We start from the raw sequence: 15,147 nt of genomic DNA, 5'->3' as shown, positions 1-15,147 counted from the left end.
TGTGGCATCCCTAATCTTACCCATTGGGGCATATTAACCTTCTAACTCGAATCAGGAAATTATGCATCTATGAAAACATGTAGTGTCATTCTTCCTTTTACAAGTTATGGCAGATAACAGAAAAGAATGCATGACCATTTAAACAGAGAGATAAACAGTTTCTGGCTAATACACAGAGTAAACAGTCCACATTTTACAGAGAATCAGAACCATGGAGAGGATGTCCTGAAAGAGCGAGCCCTTAAATAACTTTGAACAAGTTCTTAAGCAGAGGCTGAGAATCAAGAGCTTGAGACAAGGAAGCCAAATTCCAGTCCAGACTAGCTGGGCCAAGCACAAGACCAGGAAGATGTAGGTGTCCCCAGATGAGAGCCCCAGAATCTGACGAGATAAATCCAGAACAGACCAGATTGGCCCAGAGACTACATTCTCATTCACATAACTAGGAATATTCACACAACTAGGAATATTCACACATTTCTTAATGCCAAAAAAAGTAAATATTGTATCAGAGTATCCTTACAGTTAGCTGATTGTCATTCTAATATGGATTCAGTTTTCCACAAAACTATTCATGTTTTTTGCTTTCATAATAAAGTCCCAAGTTCAAGAACCTCTTCAAGTAATCAGAAAATACTCACAATGCACAAAACAAGGTAAGCAGCTTATCCACTCCTTACACAATGCTGCCTGGGCCTCCACCACAAAACACAGGTGCTCGCAATATTTAATTCTCACCTGACTGTGCTTGTTAGGAGAGACAGACATGTAACTAAATCATTACAACAACCTGGGAGGCACTAAAATAGAGAGATGGCTATTTCATCAGTGGGAGATATGCCTCACTCTGCCTGAGAACGCTTCCAGAGATGCCATTTTTCTTGTAATAGAATCATAGGGGAAGTTGTGCCTATATTTCCAAATCTCTCTAATAAATTTTGAGGATAGGAAGGCGACAATAGTGGTTTTGGTAAACTCCATCAACCTGGAGTTAACACTGGAGTTAACCAATATTAACTATTTGCATTGTACTTTATATATTTTATTTACTATTAGTTATTTTGCAATGCAATATTACTATTTGTAAACCTTACAGTTTACAAAGAGTATTCACATTTGATTATCTGATCCTCATAGCTACCTTTTGAGGTAGTTAGGATAGAATATGTCATCCCCTCATTTTAGAAATAAACTCAAAGACCCAGTGACTGGGTCATATAGCTAGTAAAAAGCAGAATCTGGACTTAAATCCAGTGCATTTGACTTTAAATTCTGTGCCCTTTCCATGGAACATACTGGAAACTACTATATCCTACTTAGTTCTTATGGATACACTTACTCTCTGTCCAGGAGGGCCTGGGAGTCCTCGAGATCCCTCTTCACCTTTCAAGCCTACAGTGAGCTACAGATAGGAATATATTAATACATTAGTTTCAACATTGTCTATCTATGGGGACTACTTCAGTTTCGATAAGACTTTCTAATTTAAAAAAATATTTAAAAAAGATAGCAGCTATTAATTGAAGTCAGGTAAATTGCTTACTTGTGATATAAACAATATATTCTTAATGACAGGTAAACATCCATTTCCCTCCTAGCCTCTTTAATAGTGACATACTTTGTTCTGAAACTGGCCGTGCATTTCAATCTTAATTAGCCGTAAATCAGGATTGGTGCTAATTGGAAAAGCAAATATATGAGAGCACACAGAGATCTAATGAGAAACCTCCCATCTGTAAAAGATCAAATAAGAAAAATGATTCCCTACACACATAAGAGGACATGAGTGGGCTATGTCATTCCCATACCCCAAAGTGATGGATATGGATACTAATGAAATTTATCCAGCCAGATGGAAAGTATCCATTAAGTTGCATCTTTTTTCACACTGATGGTGACCACTGATACGGCACTCAAACTTTAAAATGAAAGGATGCTTGTCTCAGCATTTTGCTTCTAAGTAAGTAAGCATAATATTCAACTCTGCACTTTGCTAATTAGAAGATCTCAATAGCCTTCCTCAAAATAGCCTATATGACCTTGTGATGGATAGTGGAATTGTCAGAAACCTTCAGGGACACAGTGGGAAGGACATCTTCCCACTGTCACCTTCATTTCCACTCACAGGGTTAATATGCCAGGATTTAATACATGCCTTAGAAAAGACTGGAAGGCACTGACATTTCTTGGAACAGCAAGTTTTCAATTTGTAAATCTTTAAAATAGTACTGATTCATTGAACCATAAACTTTTAGAGCTGAATGTGACCTTAGATGTCACTAAGTTCAATTCTTATGTTACAGAAATAGAGACCCTGAAAAGATGTGTTGAAGGTCACAGCTAGCAAGTGGCATTTCAGATGCCCTTGGGTTGAATCAATAATCCACATTTATTATTATAACATAAAAGCCAAAGTCTGCCAAAGGAATATTTATCATTTCTGGAATTATAGGCTACTTACTGCTAGTCCCCTAAATCCTTTGGGTCCAGGTCCCCCAGGAATTCCAGGATCACCAATATCACCCTGAAGATTCAGATATAAAAAGTCAAGATGTTAAAGTATTTGCTTTGAAAGAATTTAAAAAAAAAACTCTCTGGACTCAAACTTGATTGATATTATGACAATTATATATTAATGAAGGCCAATACAACATTAAGTATCATCTTTTCCTGTCATTTGGAACTAAGTCATTGGTACACTTATTCTTCAAACTATTTTTAATTTTTTAATAATATAAATATTTACATATACATTTCAATTCAGTGGTCATCCAGTTACTAAAAATATCCAAAGAAAATGCTTGAAAACCCAGAAAAACATTTGGAGTATTGACTATATGAAATAAACAATGAATTACTTTATAAATTCATAAAACATTTATGAAAAAGTTGAGGTGAAAATAATCTATTCTGATTTTTTAAAATTTTGACAGTTATTTATCGACATGCTTATTTCACATTTATCAGTAAGTTGAATTATGCTAATTTTCTCCTTTTATCAGTAAATTGGAAAATTGATCCTCTACAATGAGGACTTTCTTTCTAATGGTTATTTATATTGTCCCTTTTGCACCCTTTTGTACTTAAGAATCTCTTTTGGTAATTCATTCATTAAAAATAGTTTTAAGAGGATTCAACAGTCGACAGTTTTCCTATACTTTATTTGATTAATTAGATATTCTATTTTTTAACCCATATTTTGTATTTTAATATAAGCATCACTTATGTAGAAGACATTGTTCTGGACTTTTTTTTCTAAGGGAGATCTTTTTACAGAATTCCAGTGTATAAAACAGACATAACTTGAGCTACTTGGGTTGAGATGAAAGGTATGTCTGTTCCTACAGCATGAAGATGGATTTCAATCTGGCAGGCAATGAGGAATTCTTGAAGATGTTTGAGTAGGAAAGTGGCATAATTTGGCTATGCTTTGGGAAAAAAATCAAGTGACAGTAGTGTTTGGAATTAACTGAATCAGGGAGAAGATGGAAGTAGGAACCCAATTAGAAGGATATTGTAATCTTTCAGGTGAGAGAAAATAAAGGGCACAATAATGAAGAACAAAGAGCATTAACCAAAGCCAAGAGTATTGAATGAAATCACCAAGGCAGAAAATCAAGAAGAGAACAGAAGACTGAACTTGAGAGGATACCTGGAGGTAGGCTTTCAAGGCAGAGGCATCAGGGAATGATGGACAGAATAATCTTTTCCAATGTAAGGATTCATAGGGGTTAAATATGATTCTTTCCTCAGGAAGCCCAAGGAAAACAACTGTCCTGGGTTTCTTCTTATTGTCCCCATTTCATTCAGACATACAGGTTTATCTCAGTTCTCAAGTAGAAGGTTAAGATCATGGTAATTTCAAAAGGTCATGCATACAATACCTTCTGCCCCACATCTCCAGGGAATCCTCTTGGGCCCTGTAATTTTCAGCACAGAACATAAATACATCAACATATCACTTCTGCAGTACGATCATTTCTTCTTGTATTATTTAGTTTGATTCATCAATGAATAAAAATAATTGCTTTCCATATTTACCTTTACTCCTTTTCGTCCCATCTGACCATAGCCTGGGATGCCAGAATCTCCCTGTGTAAACACACCAGTTTATTTCAATTTCTCAAAGGTGGAAATTAATTTTAATCTATACTGGGCAGATTACAGTGTCAGAAGAGAAGCACTAGGGACTTCCATGCAGAAGGGCCTAATTGGTGACCTTGAACCCTGGGAACATTGTGTTGCTGTGTTTTCCTCACTCCCTGATATGTTCCCTGTACTTCTTTGACCAGCTCCATTCTGTAAACATTGCAGGAAGCAGAGGGGTGGTCATTCAGGACTTGTGGAGTCAGTGGCAGTTTCTTGCCTAGAAAATTAGGAGCTGGTCCAAACAACACAGGTGAGAAACTCTCTGAAGAAGGATTACAAATAGTCAATAGACATACAGAAAAAAATGTTCGTCCTCACTGGTAACAAAAAAATGCAAATTTGACCCTGCAATGAGATACTATTTTTGTCAATGGTAAAGACGGAAAAAAGTGACAATACCTGTTGTTGTGGATGCCCTAAAACAAACACTTTCCTGAATAACACGTGGATCCACATACTGTTTGAATTTTCCTAAGGGCACTTCATAATGGAGTTCAAAGCCTTTATGAAACATGTATATATTCTTTGATCCAGCTATGCTACTTTAGAAATCTCTATGTAGAAATTCATTATGGTTTTGTCCAAAATTTTAGTTAGGTACATGAATGTTCATTGCTGTGTTGTTTACCACAGTGAAAAACTGAAAGCAAGCTAAATAACCAATAACAAGATATTGGTCAAATAAATGAATGTATATGCATTTAGTAGAATATTTTGAAGCTACTAAAAATGATGTTGAGGAAAAATGTAATGACATGAAAATATGCTCATGATACATTGTTTAGAGTGATTTTTAAAAAATTTCCAGGATGATAATGATAAATATCTCAAAATGGTGGATTATAAGTAATTTTTCTTTTCTTCCCTCTTTCCTATGTTTTATTCTGGGTAAATTTTCTTTCCTTCTCTCTCTTCTCCTCTCCTTTCCTCTCTTCCTTCCTTCTTTATTCCTTTCCTTTTAGATTCATGTTTTCAAATTAGATCACATAAAAAGATACTTTTTAAGACTTGCTGGACCATTCTACAACCATTTAATTTTATGGATAGAAAATGCAATGAAGGAAGACTGAAAGCCTTTATGGAGGCAATGGATTGTGGGTGTAGCCACAAGTCAGAAACTTGCTGTGCCCTAATCATTTGTTCTCCTGTAAGCCTCTGGCTCCTTATGTTTATTTACCATTTTTTTCTTTTTTTTTTTTTGCAATTTTCAAATATACGATATATTGTTATTAACTGTAGTCACCATGATATACAATAAATCTCTTGAACTTATTACTTCTTTCTAATTGAAATTTTGTATACTTTGACCAACATCTCCCTAGTTACCACCTCTGGCAACTACCATTTTAATTCTCTGTTTCTATGATTTTGACTTTCTTTTACATTTCACCTATAAGTGAGATCTTGTTGTATTTAACTTTCCATGCCTGGTTTATTTCACTTCACATAATATTCTCTGGATCCATCCATGTTGTCACAAATGACCAGATTTTCTTCTTTTTAAAGGCTGAATAGTATTCCATTATGCATACATACCACATTTTCTTTATCCATTCATCCATTGATGGATACTTAGGTTGATTCCATATTTTCTTGGCTATTGTGAATAATGTTTGTGTTTGGTAAATTTTCTATGATATCTATGTATAACGTTTGTAATAAACATTAATTTTTTAAAACTGAAATAATTGTTCCTATACTGGCTGCTCCATGAGCTGAGATCTTATTACAGCCAAAGCCATTAGGACAGAGTGCAGGCCTAAAAATGCGATGCCCCATTTCTTAGCCTTATTCCTCTATCTCTCATTGTCACCCTAGACTTTTGCAAGAAGGGAGGAGAAATGGGCAGTGTTGTTTTTCAACGGATATGCATCTATGTGGCCATGCTAGTTGTTAAGGTATTGAAATGCCCTGTTCTAACTCATCCATTATCCTCTCTGCCTACCCCCATTCTCCTGCTTGCTGTTCTCCTTCACGTTGACAGACTATCTATGGAATGAGAGCTTTAGGGGGTGGGAGAAATGTTCTCACATTTTCCTAGATGCTGAAATACCTTTCATGCCCCCCACACTTGGGCTGAAGGTGTCAACCCCTTCTCTTTACCTTGGAACTGAATACTCAGATCTGGGGAAGGTAGGGACTTCAAAACTTCATACCTGTCTTCCTCGCTGCCCAGTTTGCCCCACTGGCCCTAGATCTCCAGGAAGTCCAGGCTTTCCCTAGTAAGTGGGACAAGAAGAGCTTCAGATCAGTAAAATCAAACCTGGTTCCTATCACGGAAAGTTCTGTCCACTCGATGAGGAGACTCAAGGTTCTCAGTGAGGGGGTCAGTGCTCACTAAGGGGATGAGAGTAGGGCACAAATTATGGTTTTTTCATAGCTAGCAGAAGATGTCTAGCACAGCCCAGAGCTGGACTGGTGTGCTGTTTTTCCAGTGTTATAAAAGGACTGAAGGAGAAGGCAAAAAGTAGAAAATTGACTGCAGGGAAAGTTGACTCATTTGCTGATGCATTTGCCTATCCAACAATTACTTATTGAACTGCAAAATAAACACATTAGGGGCGGTCCTGCCCTCACCTGGCTGGAAAAAGAAATTATTAGACAGGCAATTATAATATTGTGAGATAAGGTTCAGGGTGCTATGGAAGCAAACAGAAGGGGAGTCTAAGTCAGATTTGGTGAGCCTGAGGAGGCTGCCGAAAGGAAAGGAGCAGGGAAGCTGAGAACTGAAGGATGAGTTGTATGTCAGGGGACTTGGCAAGAAAGGGGTGAGAGTGATCCAGGAAGAGGGAAGGCATTAGTGACAGGCCTGAGGCAGGCACGCAGGAGGGAGGTAAGCAGTGAAACCTTAGAATGAAATGGGGCAAATAGCAAAGGGCCTTGTAAATGACCCCCTACCTTATTAACAAATAATTGCATACGTTTAAGGTGTACAACATGATTTGATATACATATATGTTGTATAATGATTGCCACAGTTAAGTTAGGTAATGTATCTATTGCCTTATCTTGTTACCACTTTTCCTTTTTTATTTTTGCTTTTTGTTGAGAGCATTTAAGATCTACTCTCTCAGCAAAATTTCGAGTATACAATACTGTATTGTTAACCATAGTCACCATGCTATATATTAGCTCCCCAGAATTTATCTTGTAACTACCTTAAAGTTTGAATATTTCCTGGAGGCCATGGGAAAGCCAAGACCCATGATACAATTTGCTGGGCTCAGTGTAAAAGGAAAACTCAGGCCCCTTGCTTAAAAAATGAGATTCAGGACCATGACAGCAGAGCATTAAACTCATCAGGGGGTTCTTCTCAGCAAGGCCACCTGTGTGGCTGCACAGGTCACAGGACCCTGGAGAGGGGGCCATTGAAAGGTTTTAAACAGGGGAGTCAGATTCTGATGAGGTTAATCATTTGCTCTCTGACGATCCCCAACAGAGCCATCTCAGAGACAGTCGTGGTTCGAGAACCACATGCACCAAACGGATTTGAGTTCTGATGCCACCCATCCTCCACTCAACTCAGCAACCACGTGCATTCTTGGATTCAGTAAATCAGGGAGTGAAAGAGATCTTTTAGAGTTGTTTCTGATGGGTGAGATCACTCTCTCCTAGGAAAAGGGAGCAGCTTCATGGAGAGGTCAGCAGTTAGAAACTCTTTGCTCAATGGAAGGAAGAGAACATATTAGCGGAATGCTGGTGACTTGCTGATGGTGCTTGGATTCAATCACGTGAGGAATTAACACGAAAATCAGGAAGAAAATGGAGGTACTTTTGTATTTGAAATCCATAAGAAATGACATTTACTTTTTTCAAGAAGGAGTTCATGTCCTCTGCAGGAACATGGATGAAGCTGGAAGCCATCATTCTCAGCAAACTAACACAGGAACAGAAAACCAAACACTGCACGTTCTTACTCATAAGTGGGAGTTCAACAATGAGAACACATAGACACAGAGAGGGGAACATCACACACTAGGGTCTGTCGGGGGGTGGGGGCCAAGGAGAGGGAGAGCATTAGGACAAATACCTAATGCATGCGGGGCTTAAAACCTAGATGATGGGTTGATGGGGGCAGCAAACCACCATGGCATATGTATACCTATGTAACAAACCTGCATGTTCTGCACATGTATCCCAGAACTTAAAGTATAATTTAAAAAAAGAAAATATCACATTGTACCTCATAAATATATGCAATTATTAATTATCCATTAAATATAAAATATGTTTTTAAAAGAATTAAAAAACAGAAATAATATTTACTTTTTTCCCCAAAAGTCCAGGTCTTCCAGTGCTCCCTTTAGCTCCCATTAGCCCAGGAGAACCCTGAAAAAAAAATTAGAGACTAAAAAGTTGGCACCATAGTAATTCTTAGAAAGCCCATTAGAAACATTTCACTTTCCTTCATGTTATTCCCAACAACTCCTTGATGCAGCCTTAACAAAAGATCCAGCCACCCAGGAGGAGAGAGGCAGAGGGCAGAGCTGAACCAGATGACTCAGGTTCCAGTCCTAGTTAGAGGACCACATGTTTTAATCTGCAGGGACATCACTAGTCCATATGGGGCTTAGTGAGAAAAAGAAAAGGCACCCTTGAGTCAACACATGCTATTTCCAAATGTGGGAAAATTGTCATAATGCACTGATTTTTTTAGAACAAGACACTTTGCCACCTTTGTGCACCGTACCATATGTGCATATATAACGGCATGCAGGATATGTTTCAGCTTCCCAACAAAAAAATGGGCAGAAGTGTCTTTCACACACATATTATCAGAAAGATAACTGACCACACATGCTAGGAATATAGAAATATGGGTATCCGTTGCCTTGTGAACTCTCGCTGTCTGAGCAGAACTGAATAGATTTAGAACATTTTTCCTACAAATCCTTCACCATCCAAACTCTTATTTCTCAGGAAACAAACAGATTCAGATGGTGAATTCAAGAGGTGAACGTAGGAATCAAGTAGGTTTGAGTAGCAAGGGATCTTTGTAGAGTCAATTTTAAATATCTATAGTGAATGGAGACATATGTACATGGCATGTATAAATTTTAAAAGTTAGAAAAATCAGAATAATGTATCAGTTTTTGGAGGAAATGTTATGATTGGGCAATATTTGTTTTCTTCCAAATGCTTTCTTTAGGCTGATGAAATGGATCTGTGCTTTCAGAGTAAAACCCCAGTGAAGGAGAAAGAGAAGTGCTTGGGCTATGTATGAGGAATCTGAGCTGTGCTAAAATTTTGCCCCAGATAATCCAAAAATGAAATAATATATATGTAAATAATACAAAAAATTATATGTGAAGATTTTTTTGCACTAAGAGGAAAATAACTGTTGAGAGTCATTGAGCCTAATGTCTCTGAGTCACTCACCTGAGGTCCTTTGTGCCCCTGGCTTCCTTTTTCTCCTTTTCTGCCAGGATTTCCCTGTGACCCCTTTAGTGGTAACAAAGGAAATACAATGCAATTATGTCAATGAAAGCTTACTTCTCAGTGTTTCTTTTGAAACACCCTGCAGAAAAGCAATGATCCAACCCTTCCCACAGCCTTTTAACCCTGAGATTAAGCATGTATTAAGAGTAATTGAGGACAGGCCCAGTAGACTCAGTGGTCCAGATCTCTTTAAGGAATTCCCGGCCTGGATATAAGACCTTCATCCCTCTCCTACAGAGGAAATAAAAATAGGCCAAAGCAGGAAATGAAACCTATAAGAAAAGGAAGTAAGACACAAACAACAGTCAGATGAATTCCTTTAAAGGGATGGGTTACCTGAGCCAAAGCCCTTATTAATGTGTAAAATAGAAAGTAAAGTTGTTTCAAGTTAGCACAAAAGGGCGTCTTAGCAGCAGACCCCTATCAGAAGAATCAAAGTCTATTTTTCTGCCATATTTGCCATCAAACACATGGTTCTCATGCAGTTATCTCATACAGAATCAAAAACTAGAGGTGGCAGTAACATTTCTTCCTATTGAAGTACCAGCTCTGAAATGGCCCTGGGCTGCCCAGGAGCCATCAGGTGAGCCTTGATTCACTGTCTCAGTGTCAAAGGGACCCATGGGTGTCTGAGGTATCTGAAGTAACTGTCATTGCCACCCCCACATCCACCCCAAAGCCTGGGAATGGATCTAGGCTGGTCCCATCCCTACCCAATCTAGAGAAACTGCTAGCTCGTAGTTTGGTTCAGGGACCCCGGAACCACTCAAGAGAATCCCAAATTCCAGTTTGGTCCTAATATCTGAATTTTCTAGAAAAAAAATGAATTCCCGGGAAGACCTTAGAATAGGCACAGCTACACAGGCCCTTCCATACAAGTCCAGGCTTAAATTGGGCTTCATGTAAAGTAGGCTTCATAAGATGACTAAACAACCGTGTGTTACAAAGCTACTCTCCAGAATGACCACAGCTTCCCCTTCTGGCACGGAGGGAAGTAAGACAACAATGCTCTGACTTCCGATGCTCACATTACTAATGATATGACCATGAAAGATGCAAATGGCTCACAGAAAGCCCTATCAGTCATATTCCAGAAATACTGATACCCCTGTAGAGTTAGCTTTAGGCAAGTCCAGTAGCAGTTTCCAACTTTCAACTAATTTTCCTTTGTGGGAGCCTGTGTATGCAGGACCCCAGCTATGGAAAACCAATTTGTTGATCCTGGTGTTAATTACTAATGTAATATGAAGATATTAATCATTCACTATTACTAATAAGAAGACACAATACCAGGTGAGCACAAGAGCACATCTTTCCTCTACAAAGGCTTATTAGTGACCTGCAAACAATGAAGCAAGTTTGATGGAATGAAATCACTCCCCACCCCATGATAGGGCAGGGGGCAGATTCTCAGTTATTTATTTTTATATAGAAATATCTGCTTTCTTCCCATCAGAATAACTTTACAGCATTTATCAATATTTACAAAATATTCCAACACACCTGTGGGCCTCGTAATCCTTCAGCTCCCAATGTGCCTGTAGGTCCAGGATTTCCTGGTTCTCCCTGATGAACAAGAGTTTCCAGTGTCAAGCATTTCTACACGTTGTTTCCATATAGATTTTCTCTTCATACTATTTACATCAGAAATAGGTACTATTTTGTCTGACTCGTGGCTCACCCTCTACTTGGCCTAGGATTTTACTGTTCTAGACTATCTAAGGAATGAACACAAACTTGTTTCTTATTCCAATAAGGAATTTCTTTCTCTTGAAGTTGATTCCCAAAGCACATGAAGAGCAGTGAAATGCACAATATTTGGAATTGCACAGGTTCTGCCTGTCTGCCAGGTATCTATCAGGGAGGCTTTTCCTTAGGTCTGTTCTGCAGACCTGTTCTGCAGCTCTTAGGAGCTGCAGTGATCATTGGGTCAGTGGGGCTCACATCCAGTACTGGGCACTTCCTATACCCTTGTCAAATGCTCACGGATTTGATTCCCAGCACCACCTACATGGGAGAAACCTCCTTGGTCCCATCAACCACAGAGAACAGGAAGTCAAGATTACTTACTGAGACACCTCGGAGTCCCCTTTGACCTTCTCTTCCCTGGGACAGAAAAGGCAAAACGTTAGTATGTGGATGTCTGAATGGAGGGGTTCCTTGAGGCAGATCAGCCTCTTTCATTCTCTGATTGACATAAATAATGAGCAGCTCACAGAAACAGTTTCCCTGAGGCATTTTCCATTGACAAGCTTTCACACTGGGCACTTAATTAGAGACTAACATTTGGGGGATTGATTGCAAACTAATCTAAAAGTCATTACAGACCCAGCTCCAGTCTGACAGCCTCTAACAATTATCCAGGAGGCTGTTTAGAGAATCAAATCATCCTGAAGATCCTGTCTTCTGTATTTCCCTCTTCAGAAAATCCCAAAAAGCACTGTCTGCTAATCAGAGCCTTCCCATGTGAGAAGAGCTGTGGCACATCCAATTCTTTCTGTCCTGGGCCCCTGATTGTATCTTGGGAGAAGTAAAAAATTTCTAGATACAGTGTCTCATATGGGCCCACTGGGGCTAGTCCCTATAGAATTCTACAAGAAATAAATGGCTGATGGGGTCTGCTCAACTATGATAATCCAAATGTCCAAATGGCTACCACTAGGTTCAACAGGGGACAAAAAAGCTTGGCTGATCCCTGAAGCCCAAATCTCTCTCTGCACCTATCCAGAAGCAAGTTCACATTGCCAGCTCAGGCCCTCTACCTAGTAGTTGTCACACAGTCTCTTTTCCAGAGGGTAGCCAAATGGGAAAAGGATTCAGTCCCCAGATCCTAACTTCCTTATCCCTAAACAGCAAGAATAAGATTTGCACCCTCTTATCACCCCCTCAAACCCTGTCCTTGCCTCTTTGAGAGAGTTGTGGAACATCTCGACCACCAATTCACTTAGTGTTGTGATAAACAACTATGATTACTTTAGGTAAAAAGCAAGTACTTTTTAAAATTCTATTTCTTCATTCATTTATTCAGGAAGGTAGCCATGGAAATTATTTCAGAACTGCTGTTTTCTTTCAACTGTCCACCTTCTGAAAGTCCTTAGAATAAACTATCAGATCAAGTATCAGCTCCACCAGGTTGGCTATTGCTTACTATGTTTCCACTGAGGTTCTGCCCCTTGATTCAAGCTAATTTTTGCTTTTAAGATGCAAATACTCTTTGAAAGAAGTTACGCATTGAAACTTTTCAGCTGTTTGTACCCAGAATCAATCTCCAAAGCTCTTGACATAAAAAAGCAGAGAAGAAACAGTAAACGAAGATTGAGGCCTCGGTTCCTATAACATCACAATTCTGACTTCATTAAAAAGCAAGGATAAAATAATGTGTATTCTGTGTAACAGACTATATGCACAATGGTTAGAGATATGTCCTTGAAAATCAGGCAGACTTGAGCTCAGTTTTGTTCTTTAAAGCCTGTGTGGCACAGGGCAATTGCCCAATAAACCTCACCCAGTGTGGTTAGCAGCCCAGACTCTGGAGGGAGACAGACTGACTGAGTTCAAATCCCAGCTGTGCCACTTAGTAGTTCTTGTGACCTTGGGCAAGCTGCCCAAGGTTTCTTGATTTTTTCCATCTGGAAAAATGGATATAATAATAGTATCTACCTCACAGGTATGTTATGAGGATTAAATGAATTAATATTTGAAAGTGATTTGAGCAAGACCTGGCACAAAACAGATGCTATAGAAGTATTCTTTGTGTATGGCAGGCAAAAAGCATAGGGCCTGGAATGTGGACTCCAGTGTGGTTTTCAGCGTGTGGATCCATGGTTTTGGCAACAACGGGTAAAACAATTAATTTACATAAGTTGAAATTCTGTCACATAGAAGGCAATGTCTTGGATTGGCTTACGTTGTTTAAAATTTATCATCCACTTAAGATGCTCCCACCCTCACAGAGAATTCTATTCTGCATCGGAAAGTTGGGGGAGAGGGGAGAAAACCTGATGTTGTTTTATATCAATGTTACCTTGTTTAATTCAGGAGAAAAGAAATTACAAAGGAGGAGGTCAGCAGGGAAATGGGTAGATGAGGAGGGGGCCGAGAGCCTCATGTCCTGTAATTGGCTGGTTTGTCCACGATTTATTGCCTATACCACTCCTGGCATCTCTTTTTTTAAAGTACCTGATTGATGTGTCAGTTATAAAGCTATTTTAAACTAAAAGTATTTCCTCTTAAACCAACAAAAATACACACTTATCTTTAAGATTTATAGCATTTAGCTCATCTTGCTGCTCTACTGCTTCCTCTTATTACATTTTAATTCTCTTGTGTGAAGAAGAGGGCAAAGTCCCAAAGAATTTTACCAGAAGCACTGGGAAGCCTAACCCCTTCCAACTCCAGCTCTTTTCCTTTAAGAATTGTGGTTCAAGATAAACAAAGGCAAGTGGTATAAAAACACATTTCTTCACCATCTATCCCAGAGAGAAGGGCAATCAGCCACAGCCTTCAAAATAATGAGAAGATTCCAAATTTGTACTAGAAAAGAAATCCAAGCATTTTCAATTCCTTCTTGAACAAAACTCAGAGCCAAATCTAGGACTTTGTCCATTATTCTCTTTTAATGATGTCCATGCTGAGCGCATGAGAGAGGAGTTTTTACTACATTATAAATATCACTTCCAGCTTCAGTAGTCCACAGAAGGAAAGGCAATTTCTTGGTTGTTCCTTTTAAAAAGATAGAGAAGTCCAATGTCCCCATTTTTTGCTGTGATAGGCTTGATATAACATGGGATGCTGTAAAGTTATGCCAGCACCTCAAGGTTGCCACCTGACTCTAACTGCCAGTGCTTTGGCCCATTCAGGAAGAATTTATTCATGAGTCCTCTTTCTCATTGGCAACATGTAAAGCGAAACTATATTTACCTAGTTCATAGTATTCTTATGTAAGATACCAAAGGAGAGCTTTTGTGTCAAAATCATCAGCTCTCTTCAAAGACATCCCAAAACACCTGGAAGGTAGAAAGGGAAAGGCCAACTATGTTACAGTGGTTTCAACCAGGGGTGATTTTGCCTCTCAAACCCACCACTACTACACCCACCACAGACATCTGACAATATTTAGAGACACTTTTGAATGTCACAGGTGGGCAGTGGGGAGGGGTGGTGCTGCTGATACTAGTGGGTACAGACCAGGGATGCTGCAAAACATCTGGCAATGCATAGCATAGCCATTCACAAGAAATAATTATCTGGCCTCAAATTTCAGTAGTGTCAAGATGGAAAAGCCCTGAAAAATATTTCAGCCCTGAATCAGCCAACTCTGTGCAACAAATATTCTGAATGCCTCTGTCATCTTCAAGTGGCAAGGAGGGGAAATAAATGTCCACAGAAATACTTACCGTGCTTCCTCTGGAACTAGGACTGCCTTGCATCCCTTTCTGTCCAGTTCTACCCTAAAAATATAATAATTTCCTCAAGATCAAAAGGCAAAAATTCTGAATAAATCACAAAGGCATCAGCATCAAAACCTCAAGCACTATTAAAATGGCAGAATAAACATGT

The 15,147-nt window shown here is 39.0% G+C and overlaps 1 protein-coding gene across 1 annotated transcript in view; it reads right to left on the bottom strand.

The window, feature by feature from the left end:
* Positions 1-15,147, bottom strand: part of COL6A5 (collagen type VI alpha 5 chain) — a 124,415-nt gene that overhangs the window by 63,586 nt on the left and 45,682 nt on the right. Inside the window, exons 19-28 of the mRNA XM_024244913.3 lie at positions 14,985-15,038; positions 11,659-11,694; positions 11,092-11,154; positions 9,529-9,591; positions 8,416-8,478; positions 6,306-6,368; positions 4,042-4,092; positions 3,885-3,920; positions 2,462-2,524; positions 1,340-1,402 (exon numbers count right to left, since the gene is read on the bottom strand). Coding sequence (XP_024100681.3) covers positions 1,340-1,402; positions 2,462-2,524; positions 3,885-3,920; positions 4,042-4,092; positions 6,306-6,368; positions 8,416-8,478; positions 9,529-9,591; positions 11,092-11,154; positions 11,659-11,694; positions 14,985-15,038 — 555 coding nt within the window. The remainder of the gene's footprint in view (positions 1-1,339; positions 1,403-2,461; positions 2,525-3,884; positions 3,921-4,041; positions 4,093-6,305; positions 6,369-8,415; positions 8,479-9,528; positions 9,592-11,091; positions 11,155-11,658; positions 11,695-14,984; positions 15,039-15,147) is intronic.

Source organism: Pongo abelii, chromosome 2, assembly GCF_028885655.2.
Source record: "Pongo abelii isolate AG06213 chromosome 2, NHGRI_mPonAbe1-v2.0_pri, whole genome shotgun sequence".
NCBI classification, from domain to species: Eukaryota; Metazoa; Chordata; class Mammalia; order Primates; family Hominidae; genus Pongo; species Pongo abelii.
This window is presented reverse-complemented; position numbering and strand designations above follow the sequence as displayed.